This window comes from Chiloscyllium plagiosum, unplaced genomic scaffold, assembly GCF_037043375.1.
Source record: "Chiloscyllium plagiosum isolate Xiang-an unplaced genomic scaffold, Cpla_swu_hap1 HiC_scaffold_9, whole genome shotgun sequence".
Taxonomy (NCBI): Eukaryota; Metazoa; Chordata; class Chondrichthyes; order Orectolobiformes; family Hemiscylliidae; genus Chiloscyllium; species Chiloscyllium plagiosum.
Genome location: NW_028270147.1, coordinates 101,786,895 through 101,812,965, shown reverse-complemented (window position 1 = coordinate 101,812,965; position 26,071 = coordinate 101,786,895). Strand labels below are relative to the sequence as shown.

The 26,071-nt window shown below is 47.6% G+C and overlaps 1 protein-coding gene across 3 annotated transcripts in view; it reads right to left on the bottom strand.

Annotated features, from left to right (window-relative positions):
• tnr (tenascin R (restrictin, janusin)) overlaps positions 1-26,071 on the bottom strand; it is a 156,090-nt gene that overhangs the window by 95,221 nt on the left and 34,798 nt on the right. For all 3 annotated transcript variants that reach the window (XM_043700044.2, XM_087990943.1, XM_043700043.2), the window contains exons 2-4: positions 19,278-19,779; positions 3,555-3,938; positions 1,102-1,365 (exon numbers count right to left, since the gene is read on the bottom strand). In XM_043700044.2, coding sequence (XP_043555979.2) covers positions 1,102-1,365; positions 3,555-3,938; positions 19,278-19,740 — 1,111 coding nt within the window. In that variant the 5' untranslated portion in view covers positions 19,741-19,779. The remainder of the gene's footprint in view (positions 1-1,101; positions 1,366-3,554; positions 3,939-19,277; positions 19,780-26,071) is intronic.

Sequence of the window (26,071 nt, the reverse complement as noted above, 5' to 3'; positions counted from 1 at the left end):
AACATGAAAGAATACAACTGTGTACGGCAATTGTAGAACTTGAAATGCCTGGAGAGTGCATTTGTATGACATGAAATATTTGGAAGATGAAATGACACAATATGAAACATCTGGGGAGTATAATTATGGAGCAATAAAACTTGGAAAATGCAATGATACAACATGAGACATCTGGTCAGCACAATGATACAACATGGATCTTCTGGAGACTATAATCATACATCTTGGAACATTTAGAGAATGCAGTGATATAACACGAAACATTTGGAGATTTAAAAAGGTATAACATGACACACCTGGATATTGAAAAGGTACAACATGCAACATCTGCAGATGGCAATGGTATAGCCGGAAACATGTAGAATATAAAGATAGTTTATGAACCATCTGATATGACATGAAACATGTGGAGAGTTAAAAATACAACGTGGAATGTCTACATCGAGCAAAGATACAACATGAAACATCTGGAGAATGCAATGATACAGCAGGAAACATCTGGAGAGTATGATACAACAGGAAACATCTGGAGGGTATGATAAAACATGAAACACCTGGAGGGTATGATACAGCAGGAAACATCTGGAGGGTATGATAAAACATCTGGAGGGTATGATACAGCAGGAAACATCTGGAGGGTATGATAAAACATGAAACATCTGGATGGTATGATAAAACATGAAACATCTGGAGGGTATGATACAGCAGGAAACATCTGGAGAGTATGATACATGAAACAGCTGGAGAGTGCAATGACACAACAGGAAACATCTGGAGAGTATGATACAGCAGGAAACATCTGGAGTGTAGAATGATACACAATGTAATGTGGGATCCTTGTGACACAGTGGTAGTGTCCTTATCCATGGGCCAGGAGATCAGGATTCAAGTCCCAGCTACCCCAGACTTGAATCATAACATTTTCAAATGGGTGGATTAAAAGACTACAAATTGTCAGGTACATTTCTCTTCCACCCTGGTTTAATAGCTCTTGTGTTAATGTCCCTTCTGCTGGACCAGTTCAAATCCCACCTGTTCCAGAGGGTGTGTCATAACACAGCTGAAGAGAGCGTGTAGTGGAATCAGATGCCAGCTACTTACGAGTGGTTATCTGTGAGTTGATGGGAACACTCAGCTGACTGTTCAGCACAGCGTAAATGTGAATGCTGTATTCAGTGCCAGGCTCCAGCCCTGTGATGTTAGCTGCTGTCCAGTCTCCTGGGACTCGTAGTTCTGACTGTAGCCCATCCACAATATCGGGAGTGTAAGTGATGAGATACTCAGTGATGACTACAGACCTCTCCCACTCCAGGGCAATGCTTTGATCCGTTACACCGGTAACGCGGAGATGTTGTGGTGGAAACACTGAGAGACACAAACATCAATAGGTTCAACCATTGGAAACACTCTGGAGATGTGTCAGTGTAGCACTCCTCTCCTGATTTTCCACAAAATAAAGCACCCATTGCTCCCCTGAGTAGAAGCTGATTGATGATGGGGATGTTACACTCTGTCCAACGCCCCCGCTCGAGAAAATCAACTTAACCAAATCCTTAGACTGAGAATACAGGGAGATGGGGCTGTGCAGCACAGAGACCAGCATCAATGTTACAGAGAGATGCTAACTACTTGAGATCAATTGGTAGTTACAGGGAAATGGCTCAAATTGGTTGTCTCATGCTCATCAAGACTGGGACCCAGAACACCATGTGAGATTCTCTCCCACCCCTCCCCCAAAACTAAACCACTTCCATGGTGCACCCCTCCCCCACACAGAACCCTTCCCCCACACTGAGCTCCCCTCCTGCACTGAACCCTTTCCCCTCACTGAACCCTTCCCCCACACTGAACCCTCCCCCACACTGAGCTCCCCTCCTGCACTGAACCCTTCCCCCACACTGAACCTTTCCCCCACACTGAACCATTCCCCCCACACTGAACCCTTCCCCCACACTGAACCCTTCCCCCACACTGAACCCTTCCCCCCATACTGAACCCTTCCCCCACACTAAACCATTCCCCCCACACTGAACCCTTCCCCCACACTGAACCCTTCCCCCACACTGAACCCATCCCCCCCACACTGAACCCTTCCCCCCACACTGAACCTTCCCCCCACACTGAACCCTTCCCCCCACACTGAACCCTTCCCCCCACACTGAACCCTTCCCCCCACACCGAACCCTCCCCCCCACACTGAGCTCCTCCCCCACACTGAACCCTTCCCCTCACACTGAACCCTTCCCCCCACACTGAACCCTTCCCCCAATGGTAAGCACTGCTGCCTCACAGCACCAGAGACCCGAGTTCAATTCATGCCTCAGGCGACTGTCGGTGTGGAGTTTGCAAATTCTCCCCGTGTCTGCGTGGGTTTCCTCCGGGTGCTCCGGTTTCCTCCCACAGTCCAAAAAATGTGCAGGTCAGGTGAATTGGCCATGCTAAATTGCCCATTGTGTTAGGTGAAGGGGTAAATGTAGGGGAATGGGTTTGGGTGGGTTGCTCTTCGGAGGGTCTGTGTGGACTTGTTGGGCTGAAGGGCCTCTTTCCACATTGTAAGTAATTTGTGGGTGGCACAGTGGTTAGCACTGCTGCCTCACAGCGCCAGAGACCCGGGTTCAATTCCCACCTCAGGCGACTGACTGTGTGGAGTTTGCACATTCTCCTCGTGTCTGTGTGGGTTTCCTCCGGGTGCTCCGGTTTCCTCCCACAGTCCAAAGATGTGCATGTCAGGTGAATTGGCCATGCTAAATTGCCCGTAGTGTTAGGTAAGGGGCAAATGTAGGGGAATGGGTTGCGGGTCAGTGTGGATTTGTTGGGCCAAAAGGCTGTTTCCACACTGTAAGTAACCTAATCTAATTTACAATGAACCCTTCCCCCCACACTGAACCCTGCACTGAGCTCCTCCCCCACACTGAACCCCTCCCCCACACTGAACCCCTCCCAGTGCAATGAGCTTCTCCCCATCCCTACACCACACTGAGCTCACCTTCACATTGTGCCCTTGGCCCACACTGTGTCCTTCCCCACACCAAATCTCACCTCCACACTCAGGCTCCCCACGTGTCCACAAGACTGATCCCATCCCCCAACTTAAGACCCTTAACATTGAACCTCTCCCTTGCACCGAGCCTCACCCTCACACTGAACCCCTCCTCCACATTGAACCTTTAGATTACTTTAGATTACTTACAGTGTGGAAAGCGCAACCCACCCAGACCAATTCCCCTACATTTACCCTGCACCTAACACTACAGGCAATTTAGCATGGCCAATTCACCTGACCTGCACATTTTTGGACTGTGGGAGGAAACCGGAGCACCCGGAGGAAACCCACGCAGACACGGGGAGAATGTGCAAACTCCACACAGACAGTTGCCCGAGGCGGGAATTGAACCCAGGTCTCTGGCGCTGTGAGGCATCAGTGCTAACCACTGTGCCACCATGCCGCCCCACTCACACTGAGCCCCTTCCCCTCACTGAACCTCTCCACAGTGAGCCCCTCCCCAATCCACATTCCATCCCCCTGCACTGGCCCTCAGTGTAGCCAGCCTTACCTTGCCCACAGTCCTGTCCAGTGTAGCCCTCTTGACAGGAGCACACGCCATGGTTACATTGCCTGTTCTGGCTGCAGCCGTTGAGACACCTCAGTTGCCCACAGTCCGCTCCAGTGTACGGTTCCTCACATACACACTCGGCTTCCACACAGAGCCCATGTCCACTGCAGTTGCCAGGGCATTGCAGCTCACTGCAGTCCTGCCCTGTGTAGCCCTGGTCACAGAGGCATTGCCCATCAACACACAGCCCATGCCCACTGCAGTTGGACTGGCAGCATTGCACTGAGCAGCCCTTGCCTGTCCAGCCAAGTTCACAGCTGCAGTCACACGTCTCCATGCTGAAGTTACCATGGCCATTACACATGGGGGCATAGTCAATCCGACCTGAGGAGAGAGAGAGGAGGAGAGACAGGGTGAGCAACACAAACTCCAGAGCCAATTTTGGAGAGGGGGGTGAAGGGGAAGAGAGAGGAGACAGAGAAATTGAGAGATGATGACACTGAAAGGAAAACAGATTCACAGAGAGAGAGAGAGAGAGAGAGATGAGACACAGATAGAAAGGGCAATACGGAGAGAGAGAAAGTGGTCAAAAGGTAGAGAGAACTAGGGCAACGGCAAGAGGGAAGCTGGGTGACAGAGAAAGATGATGACAGAGAGAGAGATTGGAGTGAGGGTATAAAGGATGAACCATCACAGACCAAGTGCAAGTCCCACAGCCATTCCAGGGAAAGGGTTAGAGAGGTGATCAATTCAATTCTCTAAGGCATGTCAAATTCATAATAAGATAATAGAGGATTTCCACTTCTCTAATATTATAAAGGGACTCCCTGATGAAGGAGCGTCGCTCCAAAAGCTAGTTCTTCCAAATAAACCTGTTGGACTATAACCTGCTGTTGTGTGATTTTTAATTTTGTACACCCCAGTCCAACACCGGCTCCTCCACATCATTACTATAAAGGGTTCAGAGAGGGCAAATTTCTTGAAATGTATGCAAGAAAGCGTCTTATATCAACATGTGGATGGTCCTCCAAGGAACAGTACAGTACTGGGGGATCTAATTCTTAGAATCCCAACACTGGGAAGCAGACCATTCAGCCCATACCACCCTGACCCACCCCATCCCTGAAACCCTATATTTCCCATGGCCAATCCACCTAACCTGCACATCTTTGGACTGTGGGAGGAAACCGGAGCACCCGAAAGAAACCCACGCAGACACGGGGAAAATTTGCAAACACCACACAAACAGCCTCCCAAGGGTGGAACCGAACCCGGATCCCTGGCGTTGTGACGCAGCAGTGCTAGCCACTGAGCCACCGTGCCGCCCATTCCAGGGAATGACACCGGACAGCTGTTTGAGGTGGCAGTGAGGGAGCCTTTCAATGATAGCGACCACAACACCATACATTTTTAAGTTTGTTATGGCAAAGGGGAAAGATGGTCTGAAAGAAAAGGGTTTTGGATAGTGGTAAGGCAGATTTTATGATAATAAACTCGGTGGCATGGTGGCATAGTGGTTAGCACTGATGCCTCACAGCGCCAGTGACCGGGGTTCAATTCCCGCCTCAGGCAACTATCTGTGTGGAGTTTGCACGTTCTCCCCGTGTCTGCGTGAGTTTCCTCCGGGTGCTCCGGTTTCCTCCCACAGTCCAAAAATGTGCAGGTCAGGTGAATTGGCCATGCTAAATTGCCCGTAGTGTTAGGTGAAGGGGTAAATATAGGAGAATGGGTCTGAGTGGGTTACGCTTCGGCGGGTCGGTGTGGACTTGTTGGGCCGAAGGGCCTGATTCCACACTGTAGGTAATCTAATCTAAACCAGGATCTAACCAAAGTAGACTCGGAACAGCTACTTGAGGGTATATCTACAACAGAACAATGGGAGGAATTCAAAAGTTTCCTTCAGAGTGAAATTTGGGACCGACAAGCCCAGAGAACCATAGAAGTCTAAGAATAGCCAGGACTGGATAAAATGGCAAAGAGAAATGTATAACACATACAAAGGGAGCAAAAACAGTGAAGGCCTGAAATGAATGTGGAAAGTGCAAGGGAAGTCAAAAAAAGCCATTAGGAGAATTAAGAGAAAGTATGAGAAAACGCTGGTGGGCAATGTTAGGGAGAATCTGAAGATATTCTACAGGTAGATCAAGGTGAAGAGAACATCCAGGAAAGGAGGTGGGCCCATTGGGGAGCAAGGGGGACATCTGAATGTGGAGCCAGAGGGCTGGTGGACAGCGAATGTGATTCCACTCGAAATTAATGGTGAAAGAGGGGAACAATAGGCCAGTGAGTCCAACATTAATGGTAGGGAAACACTTGGAGGAAACTGTGACGGAGAAAATTAAACTCCATTTAGTGAGGCAAGGTTTGATCAAGATAGCCAGCATGCCTTTGTCAGAGGGAGGCCATGCCAAATGAATTTGATTGAATTTTTCAAAGAGGTGATCAAGTGTTTGGATGAAGGTAGGGCAGTTGATGCAGAATATCGAACATAGTAGGAATAGTAGGTACATTATAGGAATGGGCCCTTCATCCCACGAAGATGCGCCGAACATGACGGCAAATTAAACTAATACCGTCTACCTCCCCTTGGCATATTCCTCCATTCCTTGCATATTCATGTGCTTATCTAAAAATTCCTTAAATGCCCCCCTATCTTATCTGCCTCAACCACCACTGCTTGCAGCACATTCCACACTCCTATTCCTCTCTGTGTAAAAACCTTGCCCCTCACATCTCCTTTGAACTTTCCCCCTCTCACCTTAAATGCATGTTCCCTTGTATTAGACATTTCAACTCTGGGGAAAAAGATTCTGATCGTCAACCCTGTATACGCATCCCATAATTTTATAGACTTCTATCAAGTCTCCCTTCAGCCGCTCCAGAGAAAACAACCCAAGTTTCTCTAACCGATGATTAGATTCCCTACAGTGTGGAAACAGGCCCTTCGGCCCAATAAGTCCATACTGACCCTCTGAAGAGCAACCCCACCAAGACCCATTCCCCTACACCTAACACTATGGGCAATTTAGCATAGCCAATTCACCTAACCTGCACATTTTTGTGGGAGGAAACCGGAGCACCCAGAGGAAACCCACGCAGACACGGGGAGAATGTGCAAACTCCACACAGACAGTTGCCTGAGGCGGGAATTGAACCCACGTCTCTGGCGCTGTGAGGCAGCAGTGCTAACCACTGTGCCATCGTGCCACCTCTTCTTATAGTTCAAAAATTCTAATCCAGACAGCATCCTGGTTAACTTCTTCTCCAAAGTCTCCACATCCATCCTGTAATGTGGTGACCAGAACTGAACGCATGATTCCGCGAGATAGAATGCAAGGAAGGGGAACAGAAACAAAGTGGGTGATGGGAGACAGTGAGTCAGGATGTAGCAGAAAGAGAGAGAGGGTGAGAAAGGGAGATGGTGCATGTTGTCAATCTGGATTTAAGAATGTGATGACAAGATACCACATAAAATGCAGAATGGGCAGACAGACAGCAAATGGAGTTCAGTGTAAATAGGTGTGAGGTGATGCATGTCAGAGGAAGCGATGGTGAGAATAAACTTATTGACTCAATTCTAAAGAATGAGCAAAGACTAAGGGATCTTAGAGTGTCTGGATATCAATTTGTGAGGGTTAGAGGATATACTAAGAGAGCAAAGCAAATGGAATCTTGAGATTAAATAGCAACAGGGGAGGTGCTGGAAGACTGGAGGTTGGCTAACATGGTGTCATTATTTAAGAAAGTTGGCAAGGAAAATCCAGGGAACTGGTGAGTCTGACTTCAGTATTGGGTATGTTGTTGGTAGGAATCCTGAGGGACAGGATGGACATGTATTTTGAAAAGCAAGGACTGATTAGGGATATTCAGCATGGCTTTATGCATGGGAAATCATGTCTCACCAGCTTGATTGATTTTTTTGAAGAAGTAACAAAGAGGATTGATTAAGGAAGAGCAGTGGAGATAATCTATATGGACTTCAGTTAGGCATTCAACAAGGTTCCTCATGGGAGATTGGTTAGCAAGGTTAGATCAAAGGGAATTCTGGGAGAATTAGCCATTTGGATACAGAACTGGCTCGAAGGTAGAAGACAGAGGGTGGTGGTGGAGAGTTGCTTTTCAGACTGGAGGCCTGTGACTAGCAATTTGCCAGTAGGATCGGTGCTGTGTCCACTGATGTCTGTCACTTATATCAATGATGTGGATGTGAACGTAGGAGGTATGGTTAGTAAGCTTGCAGATAACACCAAAATTGCAGGTGGTCAGCGAAGTAGGTTACCTCAGAGTACAATGGGATCTTGATCAGATCAGCCAATAGGCTGAGTGGCAGATGGAGTTTAATATAGATAAATGTGAGGTGCTGCATTTTGAGAAAGCAAATCTTAGCAGAACTTATACATTTAATAGTAAGGTCCTAGGGAGTGTTGCTGAACAGAGACCTTGAAGTGCAGGTTACAGTTCCTTGAAAGTGGAGTCACAGGTAGATAGGATAGTGAAGAAGGCATTTGGTATGCTTTCCTTTATTGGTCAGAGTATTGAGTACTGGAGTTGGGAGGTCATGTTGCGGCTGTACTATGTTGGAATATTGCGTGTCATTCTGGTCTCCCTGCTATAGGAAGGATTGAAACTTGAAAGGGTTCAGAAAAGATTTACAAGGATGTTGCCAGGGTTGGAGGGTTTGAGCTATAAGGAGAGGCTGAACAGGCTGAGGCTGTTTTCCCTGGAGCATTGGAGGTTGAGGGGTGACCTTAGAGAGGTTCATAAAATCAAGAGGGGTATAGAATAGGTGAATATCCAAGAGCTTTTTCTCTGGGGTGGGGCAGTTTAAAACTAAATGACATAGATATTAAGGTGAAAGGGGAAAGATTTAAAGGAACCTAAGGGGCAACCTTTTCGCACAGAGGGTGGTGCGTGTGTGGAATGAGCTGCCAGAGGAAGTGGTGGAGGCTGATACAATTACGATATTTAAGAGACATCTGGATGGATACATGAATAGGAAAGATTTGGAGGGATATGGGCCAAGTGCTGCAAATGGGACTAGATTTATTTAGGATATCTGGTTGGCATGGCCAAGTTGAACTGAAGAGCCCTTTTCTGCACTGTATATCTCTATGATTCTGTGACTCTATGACTCTAAATAGAAACATCAGGTACAAAAGCAAGGAAGTGATGCTGAACCTTCAGACACACCAAGAAAGATGAGAGGGTAATTGAGAGCCTGCAGGAGAGATTTACCAGAATGGGTCCTGTGAAGAGGGATTTTACTGAAAAGGTTCAGTTAGAGAAGCTGAGATTGTTCTCCCTTGGAGCAAAGGAGATCGAGAGTAGATTTTTGAGGTGGACAGGATTACAGTGCATTCCACCTACAAGACGCTCTGCAGTGAATGACAATGCAACTTAAACAGCACTTTCTAAACCTACAACCACTTCCATCTCGAAGGGCAAGGGCAGCAGATACATGGGAACACCACCCTCTGCAAGGACAGGGGTAGGCGTATCTCTGACCAGGAATGACTTCACTATGAGGTTTGGTGGGGGTTGGTTTTCATGAGTTGGAGTTTGTGAGGTGGGATCCACCAGTGAATTGATTGAGAACCATAGAATCCCTACAGTGTGGAAACAGGCCCTTCAGCCCAACAAATCCACACCAACCCTCTGAAGAGTAACCTACCCAGACCCATTCCCCTACTCTATTATCCTATATTTACCCCTGACTAAGGCACTAACCTACACATCCCAGAACACTATGATCAATTTAGCATGGCCAATTCACCTAACCTGCACATCTTTGGACTGTGGGAGGAAACTCAAGCAGACACGGGGAGAATGTGCAAACTCCACACAGACAGTCGCCCGAGGCAAGTTTCAAACCCAGGTCCCTGTGACTGTGAGGCAGCAATGCTAACCACTGAGCCACCATGGCACTCCCTTACTGCCTGGATGTATTAATAGGTTATAAGGGAACTTTGTGAAATGAATGCCTGGCCATCAGCACGTTGACATAACACAGTGTTCCCCCATCATGGGCAAGAGTCCCTGTGTGTGTCGCAGAGCTGATGTGAGTGCTGGGCTTCAGTAATCTCCCCACCACCCTCTATAGCTGACCATGGGAAAAGTTCTGTAAAGTGCTCATCACTGAGGAGGATAGGAGGAGTAACTAATGCTCACTCTCCAATGCTCTCTACTTTTTCCTGGAGCCCTCCATAACCTTTCTTTTTAGGTAATATTTAACATCCTCTTGAAAGCCTCAGCTGAAGTCGCCTCTTCCATACTTTCGTGCAATGCATCCAGACCGTAATCCAGATTCTGCACAGATTCATTCTTAATTCATTCATGGGGTGTGGATGCTGCTGGTTTGGCCAGTATTTATTGTCCATCAGCTAAAAGGACGTACCTCGAGAGTCAGCGGCCTCCATTTTCAGCAGCAGCGGGAGTGGGGAGCGGGGAGAGCGAGGAGCTGAGTGGGAGCGGCTGAATTGCATTCTGGGAAGGCGAGTGAACTGATACGTTTGGGCAGTGGCTGCACCTGAGACACTACACGATAAGGTTTCTCTATTCCTTTTTCATGTGTGATTGATATTTTTTTCTTTATTTCTTTTTTCACTTATCTATTATTTGATATTATAATTGGACTAAGTTAAGTTTAAGAGTAAAAATGGCAGGAGGTCCCAGATCTGTGTTCTGCTCCTCTTGCTCAATGTGGGAGCTCAGCGACGCGGCTGATGTCCCTGACTCCTTCACGTGCAGGAAGTGTGTCCAGCTGCAGCTCCTATTAGACCACATGATGGCTCTGGAGCTGCAGATGGACTCACTTTGGAGCATCAGCAATGCTGAGGAGGTCATGGATAGCACGTTTAGTGAATTGGTCATACTACAGATTAGCACTGAAGAGGGAGAAAGGAAATGGGTGACCAAAAGGCAGAGAAAGAGCAGGAAGGCAGTGCAGGTGTCCCCTGTGGTCATCTCCCTCCAAAACAGGTCTACCATTTTGGATATTGTTGTGGGAGATGGCTCACCAGAGGAAGGCAGCAGGAGCCAGGTTCATGACAACATGGCTGGCTCTGCTGTACAGTAGGGCTGGAAAAAGAGTAGAAGGGATATAGTTATAGGGGACTAGATTAGAATGGTGCTGGAAAAGCACAGCAAGTCAGGCAGCATCCAAGGAGCAGGAAAATCGATGTTTCGGGCAAAAGCCCTTCATCATCAGCCCTCATTCCTGATGAAGGGCTTATAGGGGATTCATTTGTAAGGGGAGTAGATAGGCGATTCTCAAAAACAAGACTCCTGAATGGTATGTTGCCTTCCAGGTGCATGGGTCAGGGGTGACTCTGATCGGCTGCAGGACATTCTAAAGGGGGAGGGTGAACAGCCAGCTGTCGTGGTGCATACAGGCACCAATGATTTGTTAATAAATGGGATGGGGTCCTAAAAGCAGAATTTAGGGAGTTAGGAGTCAAGTTAAAAAAGGAGGACTTCAGAGTTAGTAATCTCAGGATTGCTACCACTGCTAGTCGGAGTAGAAAAGAAGAAATAGGCAGGATGAAAGAGTGGCCTGAGAAATGGTGCAGGAAGGAGGATTAAAGACATTCCAACCAGTTCTGGGGGAAGTGGGATTGTTACAAAATGGACGGTCCATACCTGGGCTGGACTGGAACCAATGTCCTTGGGGGTGCTTTTGCTAATGCTGTTGGGGAGTGTTTGAACTAACATGGCAGGGGAATGGGAACCAAATGAGGAGGATAGTGGAGAGTAAAAAGGCAGAAAGTAAAGCCTTTAAGGAACCAGAGAATGAAATCAGCATGACTAAGGGGAAGAATAGGTAGGAAGCAGATGATGAACTGGTGATCTGAGGTGCATTTGTTTAAATGCAAGAAGGAGTTGAGAGTGTGGTGCTGGAAAAGCACAGCAGGTCAGGCAGCATCCAAGGAGCAGGAGAATCAACATTTCGGGCAGAAACCCTTCATCAGGAATGAAGCTTGCGGGCCGGGGGCTGAGGTAAATGGGAAGGGGTTGGGGTAAGGAGCAAGGTAGCTGGGAATGTGAAAGGTAGTGGAACATGGGGGAGAAGGTGCTAGGTCGGAGAGGAGGGTGGGGCGGATAGATGGGAAAGGTGATGGACAGGTCAGGAGGGTGGTGCCGAGTTGGTGGCTTGGGACTGGGATATTATGGGGGGACGGGAAATGAGGAAACTGGTGAAATCCACATTGATCCCGTGTGGTTGCAAGGTGGAATATGAGGCGTTCTTCCTCCAGGCGGGGGTGATAACAGTTTGGCGGGGGAGGAGGCCCAGGACCTGAATGTCCTCGATGGAGTGGGAGGGGGAGTTGAAGTGTTCAGCCATGGGGCGGTGGGTGCAGATGTCCCAGAGATGTTCTCTGAAATGCTCTGCAAGTAGGCATCCTGTCTCCCCAATGGATAGGAGACCACACCAGGTGCAACAGATGCAGTAGATGACACTGGTAGATTTTTGTTGGATGTGGAAGGATCCTTTGGAGCTTTGGCCGAGGTGAGGGGACAGGTGTGGGCGCAGATTATGCACTTCCTGCGGAGGCAGGGGAAGGTGCCGGGAGTGGGGCGTGGGCTGGTGGGGTGGGGTGGATCTGATGAGGGAGTCATGGAGGGAATGATAGGGCTGGGGAGGGAAATATATCTCTGGTGGTGGGATCCATTTGTAGGTGATGGAAGTGGCGGAGGATGATGTGATTTGTGTGGAGGTTGATGGGGTGGAAGGTGGGGACCGGGGTAGGGGGGTTTCTGTCCTTGTGGCGTTGGGAGGGCTGGGGTTCAAGGGCGATGGTGTGGGAAGTGGAGAATTTGCACTAGAGGGCATTGCCAACCATGTGGGAGGGGAAATTGTGATCTTGGAAGAAGGAGGCCATCTGAGATATTCTATAGTAGGATGTGGGGAACAGATGTGGTGGAGGTAGAGAAATTGGGAATAAGGGATGGCATTTTTACAGGATGTAGGGTGGGAGGAGGAGTAGTCTAGGTATCTATGGGAGTAGTCTAGGTAGCTTGAAGTAGATGTCCATGGTTAGTTGGTCGCCGGAAACAGTGATGGAGAGACCCAGGAAGGGAACCAGGTGTCCGAGATGGTCCAGGTGAATTTGAGTTCGGGGTAGAAGGTGTTGGTGAATTTGATGAACTGTTCAACCTCCTCATGGGAGCACGAGGCAGCGCCGATACAGTCTTTGATGTAGCAAAGGAACAGATGGGGAGTGGTGCCGGTGTAACTGCGGAAGGTGGACTGTTCCACGTACCCTACAAAGAGGCAGGCATAGCTAGGGTCCATGCGGGTGCCCAGGGCTACCCCTTTGATTTGGAGGAAGTGGGAGGATTGGAAGGAGTAGTTGTTGAGGGTGAGGACCAGGTCAGCCAGACGGATGAAGAAACAGAGGGCTTGGAGATCTTTGTCGTGGCGGATGAATGTGTACCGGGACTGGATGTCCATGGTGAAGATAAGGCATTGGGGGCCAGGGAAACAAATATCTTGGAGGAGGTGAAGGCGTGGATGGTGTCCCGAATGTAGGTGGGGAGTTCCTGGACTAAGGGGGACAGGACAGTGTCAAGGTAGACAGAGGTGAATTCAGTGGGACAGGTGCAGGCTGAGACAATGGGTCGACTGGGGAAGTCAGGTTTGTGAATCTTTGTTAGGAGGTAGAATGGGATGGTGCAGGGTAGATGGACATAGGACTTGGATTCGTACCTGGGAGTCTGATGTTATTGCTGTTACTGAGACTTGATTGAGGGAAGGGCAAGATCAGCAACTAAATATTCCACGATGTTGATGCTTCAGGCAGGATTGAGAGGGAGGTAAAAGGGGTGGAGGAGTTGCATTACTGGTCAGAGAGGATATCACAGCTGTGCTGAAGGAGGGCACTATGGAGGATTCAAGTAGTGAGGCAATATGGGCCGAGGCAGAAATAGGAAGGGTGCAGTAACAATGTTGGGGCTGCACTACAGGCCTCCCAACAACCAGTGTTAGCTATAGGTACAAATATGTGAACAGATTATGGAAAGATGTAGGAGCAACAGGGTGGTGGTGATGGGAGATTTTAATTTTCCCAACATTGACTGGGATTCACTTAGTGTGAGAGGTTTAGATGGAGCAGAATTTGTAAGGAGAGTCCAGGAGGATTTTACAGAGTAGTATAGTCCAACTCGGGAAGGGGCTATACTGGGCCTGGTGTTGGAGAATGAGCCTGGCCATATGGTTCAAGTTTCAGTCGGGGATTACTTTGGGAAGAGTGATCACAATTCTGTAAGTTTTAGAATGCTCGTGGACAAAGACAAGAGTGGTCCTAAAGGAAGAGTGCTAAACTTGGGGAAGGCCAACTATAGCAAAATTCAGCAGGAGCTGGGGAATGTGGATTGGGAGTAGCTGTTTGAGGATTAAACCACATTTGATATGTGTGAGGCTTTTAAAGAGAGATTGATTAGAGTACAGGACAGACATGTCCCTGTGAAAATGAGGGATAGAAATACCAAGATTAGGGAACCCTGGATGACAGGTGAAATTGTGAGACTAGCTAAGAGGAAAAAGGATGCATACATAAGGTCTAGGCGACTGAAAACAGACAAAGCTTTGGAAGAATATTGGGAAAGTAGGACTAAACTGAAATGAGGAATTAAAAGGGCTAAAAGGGGTCATGAAATATCATTAGCAAACAGGGTTAAGGGAAATGCCAAAGCCTTTTGTTCATATATAAGGAGCAAGAGGGTGACTAGAAAAGGGTTGGCTCAAGTAGTGAGGCAATATGGGCAGAGGTAGAAATAGGAAGGGTGCAGTAACAATGTTGGGGCTGCACTACAGGCCTCCCAACAGCCAGTGTGAGCTATAGGTACAAATATGAGAATAGATTATGGAAAGATGACAAAGGAGGGAAATTATGCGTGGAGTCAGAGAAAATGGGTGAGATTCTTAATGAATACTTTGCATCGATATTCACCAAGGAGAGGGTGACATGACGGATGTTGAGGTAAGGGATAGATGCTTGATTACTCGAGGTCAAGTCGGCGTAAGGAGGGAGGAAGTGTTGGGTATTCTAAAAGGCATTAAGGTGGACAAGTCCCCAGGTCTCGGTGGGATCTATACCAGGCTACTGAGGAAAGCAAGAGAAGAAGTAGCTGGGGCCTTAACGTTGCAGCATCTTTGAACACGGGTGAGGTCTCGGAGGACTGGAGAATTGCTAATGTTGTCCCCTTGTTTAAGAAGGGTAGCAGGATAATCCAGGTAATTATAGACCAGTGAGCCTAATGTCAGTGGTAGGAAAGTTGCTGGAGAAGCTACTGAGGGATAGGATCTATTCTCACTTGTAAGAAAATGGGCTTATCAGTGATAGGCAACAGGGAAGGTCATGTCTTACCAACTTAATACTAACTTACCAACTTTGACGAAGTGACAAAGTTGATTGATGAGGGAAGGGCTGTTAGATGTCATATACGTGGATTTCAGTAAGGTGTTTTATAAAGTTCCCCATGGTAGGCTGATGGAGAAAGTGAAGTCGCATGGGGTCCAGAGTGTACTATCTAGATGGATAAAGTACCGGCTGGGCAACAGAAGACAGAGAGTAGTAGTGGAATGGAATTTCTCAAAATGGAGAACTGTGACAGTAAAGGAGAGGTCACCTTGTTGAGAGTTTTCTACAGGCCTCTGAATAGTTCCAGAGATGTAGAGGAAAGGATAGCAAAGGTGGTCCTTGTTAGGAGCTAGAGTGACAGGGTAGTTGTTATAGGGGACTTTAACTTTCCAAATATTGACTAGGAATACTATAGTTCAAGTACTTTAGATGGGTCAGTTTTTGTCCAATGTGTGCAGGAGGGTTTCCTGACACAATATATAGACAGGCCAACAAGGGGCGAGGCCACATTAGATTTAGTACTGGGTAATGAACCTGGCCAGGTGTTAGATTTGGATGTAGGTGAGCACTTTGGTGATAGTGACCACAATTCGGTTGTGTTTGCTTTAGTGATGGAAAGGGATAAGTATATATCACAAGGCAAGAGTTGTCGCTGGGGGAAAGGCAATTATGATGTGATTAGGCAAGATTTAGGGTGCAGAGGAAGAGGAAGGAAACTGCAGGAATGGGCACAATTGAAATGTGGAGCTTATTCAAGGACCAGCAACTGCAGGTCCTTGATGAGTATGTACCTCAGGCAGGGAGGAGGTGGCTGAGCGTGGAAGCCATGGTTTACCAAGGAAGTTGAATTTCTTGTCAAGAGGAAGAAGGAGGTTTATGTTAGGGTGAGATGTGAAGGCTCATTTCTGGTGCTTGAGAGTTACAAGTTAGCCAGGAAGGACCTAAAGAGAGAGCTAAGAAGAGCCAGGAGGGGACATGAGAAGTCGTTGGCAGGTAGGATCAAGAAAAACCCTAAAGCTTTCTATAGGTATGTAAGGAATAAAAGAATGGTGAGAGTAAGATTAGGGCCAATCACGGGCAGTGGTGGGAAGTTGTGCATTGAGTCCAAGGAGATTGGGGAAGAGCTAAATGTATATTTTTCACCAGTATTCACACTGGAAAAAGACAATGTTGTCAAGGAGAATACTGACATACAGGCTTCTAGAATAGATAGGATTGGAGTTCACAAGGAGGAGGTGTTAGCAATTCTGGAAAATGTCAAAATAGATAAGTCCCGTGGGCCAGATAAGATTTATCCAAGGATTTTCTAGGAAGACAGGGAGGAGATTGCCGAGCCTTTGGCTTTGATCTTTATGTCATCATTGTTTACAGGAATAGTGCCAGAAGACTGAAGGATAGCAAATGTCGTCCCCTTGTTCAAGAAGGGGAGTAGAGACAACCCTGGAAATTATAGACCAGTGAGCCTTACTTCGGTTGTGGGTAAAGTGTTGAAAAAGGTTATAAGAGATCGGATTTATAATCATCTAGAAAGTAATAAGTTGATTAGGAATAGTCAACATGGTTTTGTGAAGGGTAGGTCGTGCCCCACAAACCTTATTGAGTTATCTTAGAAGAAGCCCAAACAGGTGGATAGAGTAAAGCAATTAATGTGGAGTATGTGGATTTAAGTAAGGCATTTGGTAAAGGTCCCGATGGTAGGCTATTGCACAAAATAGGGAGGCATGGGATTGAGAGTGATTTAGCAGTTTGGATCAGAAATTGGCTAGATGACAGAAAACAGAGGGTGGTGGTTGATGGGAAATGCTCATCCTGAGTTCAGTTACTTGTGGGGTACCACAAGGATCTGTTTTGGGTCCAGTGTTGTTTGCCATTTGTATAAATGACCTGGGATGAGGGCAGAGAAGGATGGGTTAGTAAATTTGCTGATGACACTAAGGTCGGTGGAGTTGTGGATAGTGCTGAAGGATGTTGTAGGTTACAGAGATATAGATAAGCTGCAGAACTGGGCAGAGAGGTGGTAAATGAAGTTTGATGTGGAAAAGTGTGAGGTGATTCACTTTGGAAGGAGCAACAGGAATGCAGAGTATTGGGCTACTGGTAAGATTTTTGGTAGTGTAGATGAGCAGAGAGATCTCGGTGTCCATGTACATAGATCCCTGAAAGTGCCGCCCAGGTTGATAAGGTTGTTAAGAAGGCATATGGAGTATTAGCTTTTATTGGTAAAGGGATTGAGTTCTGGAACCATGAGATCATGTTGCAGCTGTACAAAACTTTTGTGCGATCACATTTGGAGTATTGCACACAGTTCTGGTCACCACATTACAGGAAGGATGTGGAAGCTTTGGAAAGGGTTCAGAGGAGATTTACTAGGATGTTGCCTGATATGGAGGGAAGGTCTTATGAGGAAAGGCTGAGAGACTTGAAGCTGTTTTCATTAGAGAGAAGAAGGTTGAGAGGCGACTTAATTGAGACATATAAGATAATCAGAGGGTGAGATAGGTTGGACAGTGAGATCCTTTTCCCTCGGATGGTGATGGCTAGCATGAGGGGGCTTGCTTTAAATTGAGGGGTGATAGATATAGGACAGATGTCAGAGACAGTTTCTTTACTCAGAGAGTAGTAGGAATGTGGAACGCACTGCCTGCAACAGTAGTAGATTTGCCAACTTTATGGGCATTTAAATGGTCATTGGATAGGCATATGGACAAGAATGGAATAGCGTGGGTTAAATGGGCTTCAGATTGGTTCCACAAGTCGGCATAACATCGAGGGCCGAAGGGCCTATATTGTGCTGTAATGTTCTATGTTCTAAGTTCTATATTACCAGTGGTGTTCCTGTTGTTTTTGATATACATAAATAACTTGGAGGAAGGTATAGGTGGTCTGATTAGCAAGTTTACAGATGACACTAAGATCGGTGGAATAGCAGATATTGAAGGAGACTGTCAGAGAATGCAACAGAATGTAGATGGATTGGAGAGTTGGGCAGAGGAATGGCAGATGGAGTTCAGTCCGGTCAAATGCGAGGTGATGCATTTTGGAAGATCCAATTTAAGAGCGAACTATACAGTAAATGGAAAAGCCCTGGGGAAAATTGACGTACAGAGAGATCTGGGTGTTCAGGTCCATTGTTCCCTGAAGGTGGCAACACAGGTCAGTAGAGTGGTTAAAAAGGTAGATGGCATGCTTTCCGCCATCAGATGGGTATTGAGTACAAGAGTTGGCAGGTCATGTTACAGTTGTATAGGACTTTGGTTCAGCCACATTTGGAATACTGTATACAGTTCTGGTCGCCACATTACCAAAAGGATGTGGATGCTTTGGAGAGGGTGCAGAGGAGGTTCACCAGGATGTTGCCTGGTATGGAGGACATTAGCTATGTAGAGAGGTTGAGTAGATTAGGATTATTTTCATTAGAAAGATGGAGATTGAGGGGGGATCTGATTGAAGTCTACACAATTATGAGAGGTATAGATAGGGTGGATAGCAAGAAGCTTTTTCCCCAGAGTGGGGGACTCAGTTACTAGGGGTCACGAGTTCAAAATGAGAGGGGAAAAGTTTAAGGGAGATATGTGTGAAAGTTCTTTATCCAGAGGGTGGTGGGTGTCTGGAATGCGTTGCCAGTGGAGGTGGTAGAAATGAGCACAATAGCGTCATTTAAGATGTATCAGAGAGATATAGATCCTTAAAAAGTAGGCAACAGGTTTAGAGGATCTGGATCAGCCAAAGGGCCTGTTCCTGTGCTGTAATGTTCTTTGTTCTTACCATCTACTTGCCATTGAGAAGGAAGTGGTGAGCTGCCTTCTTGAATTGCTGTCGTCTGTGTGCTGTAGGTTGACGCACAATGTAATTAAGAAGGGAGTTCCACAACTTTGATCCACCAACAGGGAAGGAACGGTGATATATTTCCAAGTCAGGATGGTGGATGGCTTTGAGAGGAACTTGCAGTGCTGTATTCTGTTGTCCTTCTTGGAGATAGATGTTGTGGGTTTGGAAGATGATGTCAAAGAATCATTGGAGAATTTCTGCAGTGCACTCTGTAGGTAGCACACTGCCTTACTGAGTGTCAGTGGTGGAGGGAGAGAGTGGTGAAGGTAATGGATGTGGTGTCAATCAAGTGAATTCTTTGAACTAATTGTTACAAAATCACAGATCATTGGACCACATCCTTGCTTTCCTGAGGAACCAGGTTCAAATCCCACCGTGAGGAAGCCAGATGTGAATCCAATTATTAAAAACATTCTGGTTCATGAAAGCCCTTGAGGGAAGGAAATCTGCTGTACCTTGAGGAGGACTCCCGGGGAGAAGGCTCCTGAGGTTTATTTCAGGGGCAGGGGTGAAGAGATGGGGGAGAATGTCTTACCTGAAGCTGATCTTTGTCCAGAGCAGCCAGTGCTGCATTGCTGCCTCAGGATGGACACCTCTCTCTCCAACATTTTGAGGCGGTCAAGGATGCTCTGGAGCAGGTCGGAGTGTGGGCAATCACACGTCTGTTTGGGGACATGGATGTTGTGGGTGAACGCTACCCGCCTGTCCGGATGTTGTTCACTGTCTTGGCTGCCGTCCTCATCCTGTGTGAACTCCATTTGTTCTGTGGAGCTGTCCAACCTGACAGAACACACTGAATCCATGGGCACGTTGATGTTGTAGACATGGTTAAAGACAATGGGCTGCTGTTTGATGGTCACCGTGTGGTTAATGTGATGACCTCTGGCGGAGATCTCATCGCGCAGTCGCCGGGGAGTATTGACCAGCAGCCGACAGTCACCTGGATCCAGGAGGCTACTGAGGCAAACGGCCAAGACAGTGAGCATCATCCTCAACATCTCACGTTACAGCTTTCTCCGGGTGTGAACGCCAGGGGACTGCAACAGAGCACACACATAGACAAGCATTTAAAAGTTCAATCCTGGAGCTAGAATTTTGCTGAATTCTACCAGCCTCCAGCTAAGCTTCCATCTTCGCAGCTCACCCAGATCCCTGCTCTCTGAAGCCCTTCCAATCCAGCTCCCGCTCCCCTCTTCCTCAAACCTCAACTGCTGTTCTCCTGTACCACTTCTGTTTTCAAATTCTTAAAGGCCTCAGCCCACCATTGTTACTGCAGCGGTTCCAGAAGACAGCTCACCACCTTCTCAAGGGCAACTTGAGACGGGCAATAAACGCAGGCTTGGCCAGCGACACCAGTGCCCCATGAACAAACTCAAAAGCCCTCCTCTAACAAATAACTGCATTCATCGCACTACGGCTTCTTGTACATCCCAGATTTTAACCACTCCACCATCAAACATCAATGTCCCAAGCTCTAGAATTCTCTCCTTGCATCTCTTCATCTCTCGCTTCCTTCCCTTCAGCCTGAGCTTAGTAAACAACCTTTGGGTCACCGTTATCTCTTCATGGGGTTTTGGTGTAACAGGCATTCCATTCCAGTGAAAAGGGTTGTCTTACGTTGCCGAAGGAGAACACGAGAGAAAGCTCCGACTCCAAGTTATTTTGAGAGAGATCCTCTTCACAATTCGATCCTGAGAGAATTCCACTTTGTTCCAATTTTGGAGAGAGCCAGTGAGAGTTTAGATCACATCATGACCTCACTGTATTCAGACTGCTGGATGTAAAACTGCAGAGAGCATCAGCATCCAACTTATTAGCAATTTACTGAATGCATCCCTTCTGATAGGTTATTGAAATCATCATCTCTGCCCATATGACTCAGAGTATCTCTCTTCCTATGTTCCCTGCATTTGTGCATTGGCTCCTTGTACTATAGGATAGGAGGGATTTATTTAAACTACTTTGGACAAAATTGTTCAGCAAGGAAGTTGTAACAAGATTGCACATGTTCTGTATATGTGAGAGAGAGAGAGAGAGATAAACAGAGGAAGAGAGTGCATTAGCAGGATTGTTCTGGATGGATACTAGCTTCAGCAGGACAAGGGTTGGCCCCATGCCCTACTCTCATTCTTCTGCTCCACAGGAAGTTTGGACTCAGTGAATACTGTGTCCAATTCGGGACTTGTTTTATCTTGACTAGTGCTTCACTTGTCAGCAAAAGAGGGCGGACTCCCCACCCTGAAACTTCCAGATCAGCTCAGTGCCAATGAGACAGAGCCTGAGAAACAACTTACCCTCACCCCGAGACTCTCTCAATGTAACTTCAATACTGGAGGGACCAGTCCCTCTCTACTAGAATCAAACAGCATGATCACTAAATACCAGAAGAGAGGGAAACTCAAGCATCAGGTTTATATGTCAGCCCTTGTGCAGATTAGGAACACAAGTGGGGCAGTACGGTTGGGGGTGGGAAAGGTGGCATAGTGGCTCAGAGGATAGCACTGCTGCCTCACAGTGCCAGGGACCGGTTTCGATTCCAGCCTCAGGTGACTGTCTGTGTGGAGTTTGCACATTCTCGCTGTGTCTACGTGGGTTTCCTCCAGGTGCTCCGGTTTCCTCACACAGTCCAAAAGATTAGATTACTTACAGTGTGGAAACAGGCCCTTCGGCCCAACAAGTCCACACCAACCCTCCGAAGAGCAACCCACCCAGACCCATTCCCCTACACCTAACACTATGGGCAATTTAGCGTGGCCAATTCACCTCACCTGCACATTTTTAAACTATGGGAGGAAACTGGAGCACCCGGAGGAAACCCACGCAGACACAGAGAGAATGTGCAAACTCCACAGAGACAGTTGTCTGAGGCAGGAATTGAACCCAGGTCTCTAGCTCTGTGAGGGCAGCAGTGCTAACCACTGTGCCACTGTGCCACTCACAAAAGATGTGCAGGTCAGGTGAATTGGTCATGCTGAATTTACCCATAGTGTTCAGGGACATGTAGGTGAGGTGCATTAGTCAGGGGTAAATGTAGGATAGGGGAGTGTGGGTGGTTTACTCTTTGGAGGGTTGGTGTGGACTTGTTAGGCCGAAGGGCCAGTTTCCACACTGGAGGGATTCTATGATTTGAAGCAATGTGAGAGAGAGAGAGATCTCTCCCTGCCTGGTACTGTACTATACTTCACCACGGGCCTCCAGTATGATAAGGGAATCCACATCCATGTGTTACTGGTTTTTTTAATTGGCAGTATCATCAGTGACAAACAGTTAACCCTCCCCCACTCCACCCTCCCTCCTTCCCCTGCCCCTCACCCCTCCCCTCTCCCACACCCACTTCACCATCCCCTTCTCCTCCTCCTCCCCCTTCACACCCTCCCCCACTCCAACCCCTCTCCCCCACTCCAATCCCTCTCCTTCCCCTCTCAACACTCCCTTTCTCCCCTCGCCCACTCCACACCCCCATTCCTCCCTCATTCCATCCCCTTCTTCTCCCCCTCTCCTCCCATACTCCCCCCTCCTCCCATACTGCCCCACTCCTCCCCCACTGCACCCCCTCTTCTCTCCTACTCCACCTCACCTCCTCACTCCCCTCTCCTTGCCCACACCATCGCACCCCTCTCCTCCTCCCCCACTCCATACCCCCTCTCCTCACCCCCTTATCATCCCCCACTCCACCCACTCTCCTAGTCACCCTCCTCCCCCTTTCCACCCCCTCTCCTCCCCCAGTTTACTTCCCCTCTTCTCCTCTCTCTCCTCTCCCACTCCATTCCCCCTCCTCCCCCACTCCACACCTTCTTTCCACCCTCTCTCTCCTTCTCCCTCTCCACCCATTCCACCCCAATCTGCCACCCCTCCTCCCCCACTCTGCCCTCCCCCACTCCATCCCCTCACCTCCCCTCTCTCTTCTCTCTCCTCCCTTACTCCACCCCCCTCTTCACTCACTCGACCTTCCTCCCCTATCCACACCCCCTCCATACCGCCTTTCCTCCCTCCCTCTCCTCCCCAACTCTTCACCCTTCTTTCCCCCTTCCCCTCTCCACCCCCCTCCTCCCCCACTCCACCCTCCCTCCATCCCCTCCTTCCCCCTCCACCCTCTCTCTTCTCCGTACTCTAACCCCCTCTCCTCTCCCCTCCTCATCCACTCCACTCCACTCCACCCTCCCTCCCCCACTCACCAACTCCACTAGGACAATCTCTCTCCATACGTCCCACTCCACAATCTCTCTCCTACCCCCAACTCCACTCTCCACAATCTCACTCCTAACTGTTCCCTGGTCTTCGTCCTCCACAAAGTCACTCTATATCCCGTACCCCATCCTCCAATCCTATCGCGAATAGTGCACTAGTGAGAACAGAGAACTAGCTAATGGACTGCAAACAGTGAGTGGGGATAAAGGCTTCTTTTTCAGGTTGGTGCCCCATGACCAGATGGTTCTCCAGGGATCAGTGCTGGCATCATAACTGTTTACAATAGATATTACTGACTTAGAGGAAGGAAGTGAATGTACTTTCGACAAATTTGTGGATGACACAAAAATAGGCAGCAAGACAAATTGTGTGTAGGATACAGTTTACAGAGAAATATTGATTGGTTAAGTAAATGGGCAAAATGTTGACAAATGGAGAATAATGTGGGAATATATTGGAAGGAGAACAAATGCCGACAGTATTATTTAAATGGAGAAAAATGTAGAAAGCTGCAACATAAAGGGACTTAGAGGGACACGTGCATGAAATACAGAAAAGCTAACACACAGGGTGCAAATGGTAATCAGGAAGGCTAATGTGACCCTTAGTTTAAGAGAGTTGAAGGATAAAAGTTGCAAAGTCTGACTGCAACTGTACAAGGTGCTGGTGAGACCACATCTGGAATACTGTGAGCAGGTTTGGTTCCCTTATTTGAGGAAAGATATGATTCCATTGGAGGCAGTTCAGAGAAGGTTCCCTCGGATTACCCCTAGTATGGAGGGATTGTCTTATGAGCAGAGGTTAAACGGGTTGGAACTCTGCTCACTGGAGTTTAAAAGAATGACAGGTGATCTCATTGAAGCATAGAGAATTCTTTAGCTCTGATGAAGAGTTATGTAGACTCAAAACAATTGATTAGATTCCCTACAGTGTGGAAACAGGCCAGTTGGCCCAAAAAGTCCACACTGACCCTTTGAAGAGCAACCCACCCAGACCCATTTCCCTCTGACTAATGCACCCAACACTATGAGCAATTTAGCATGGCCAATTCACCTGACCTGCAGATCTTTGGACTGTGGGAGGAAACTGGAGCAAACCCACACAGACACGGGGAGAATGTGCAAACTCCACACAGTCAGTTGCCTGAGTCAGGAATTGAACTCAGGTCTCTGGTGCTGTGAGGCAGCAGTGCTAACCACTAAGCCACCGTGCTGCCCCAATTAGCTTGCCTTGTCTCCTTGGGTGCTGTTGTGATCTCTAGCATTTGTTGTTTTCCAGCATCTGCAGTAATTTGTTCCTAGGATTCTTAAGGGGCTTGATAGGGTCAATGCTCAGAGGATGCTTCCCGACATGGGAGTGTCTAAGACCAGAGGGTGCAGTCTCAGAATAAAGAGGCTGAGATGAAGAGGGTTGAGAGTCTTTCCCTATCTATCTGTTATCATTGACCTCTGGTTAAGAAACACATCAATATTAAAATTCTCATCCTAGTCTTCAACCCTCCCCATAGTCTTGCCCTTTCCCCTCTTTGTAATCTCTTCTAGTACTAAAAGCTTCTGCCCAATCTGTCCTCCTGCAATTCCAGCTTTTCGACCATCCCTGATTCTCATCACTCCACCAGTGTGACTGTGCTTTCGCATCACAAATCCTAAACTCTGGAATTCCTTCTGCTAACCTCAGATGCTTGATATCTCTTTTCTCTTGCAAGGTGCTCTTTAAATCCTTGCTTCTTGACTGAGCTTTTGTTAATTGCATATTCATTGTATTTATGCAGATTGTAATCACCAACTGAGGGTTAATCTCTTGTTCATTCAAACAAACACTAACCTGGGTCAGAAAGCGTATGCTTGTAATTTTATTAGATTTTATTTGATTCCCTATAGTGTGGAAACAGACCCTCTGAAGAGTAACCCACCCAGACTCATTTCCCTCTAACGCACCTAACACTACGGGCAATATAACATGGCCAATTCACCTAACCTGCATGACTGTGGGAGGAAACCGGAGCACCCGGAGGAAACCCACGCAGACACAGGGAGAATGTGCAAACTCCACACAGTCAGTCACCTGAGGCTGGAACTTTAAGTTTGCAAATATTGAGTGAGTCAACCAGTGAGTCAATGGTTTTTGGTCTAGTGGTGAACTCTGTATTCAGCACTGTCTGGTGTGTCTCAGGAGCCTCTCTCTGTCAGGGCAGTCTCAATCACAATTATTGCAGAGGGAGACAGTGGGCCGTGACAACGCATGTGTCCACTAGCCTTTGTATTCTCGGGGCTCACTTTTTGTCCAGCTGAAGGTGTTTATTTCTGCTTGACTCTTCCAATTCCCTTCCAAATAGTCATGACTGTCAGTAATGGACTCCCAATTATCAAGGCCAATGTCTGTTTTCATCACCTTACGTTTGTAGGTCTCCTCCTAAGGAAGATATTAACATCCAGGCTGTCACAATCCAGTGACCAGTAAACCATGTAATTAGTCTTTGGCGGGGGGTGGGGGGTCACACTATCGTACATCACTGAATGAGCCAGTGCAGACGCGGGTTGGCTGATAGAATCAGTGCACCGAGGATATGTCTGAGATAGTGAAAGTGGGAACTGCTCAGCCGTGGCTCCTGCCAGGCTGTGTTATGCAGGTCTCAGCACTGCAGAGGTATGCACTGTAGGGCACACGCTTGGTCGAAATCTTAGCCACCGTGCTGTTGTTCCACAATCTGCTGACTCAGCTGGAACATTACAGCCGAAGCTTTGACAATCTATGTGCTGATTTCAGCATCAAAGGACAATTTTGTGAAGCTATTTGCAGTGTCTTGGGTCACAGTATCATGAGCAGATCCGACACCATAACATTTGCCTTCCTGACACTGATGCTCTTTACAAGCGACAGGACAGAGTGCACTTACTGCGGACTTTCCTCAGAATGAAAGCTCAGCCATTCTTTGATGTGGCTAATGAATGATTATAAAAGTGTGCAAAGGTTGGGTCCACTTACATTCTTCACTACCTGACTAACTAGCATAAAACATGGTCCAGGTAGATTAGATTCCCTCCAGTATGGAAACAGGCCCTTCGGCCCAACAAGTCCACACCAACCCTCTGAAGAGCAACCCACCCAGATCCATTCCCCTACCCTATATTTACCCCTGAC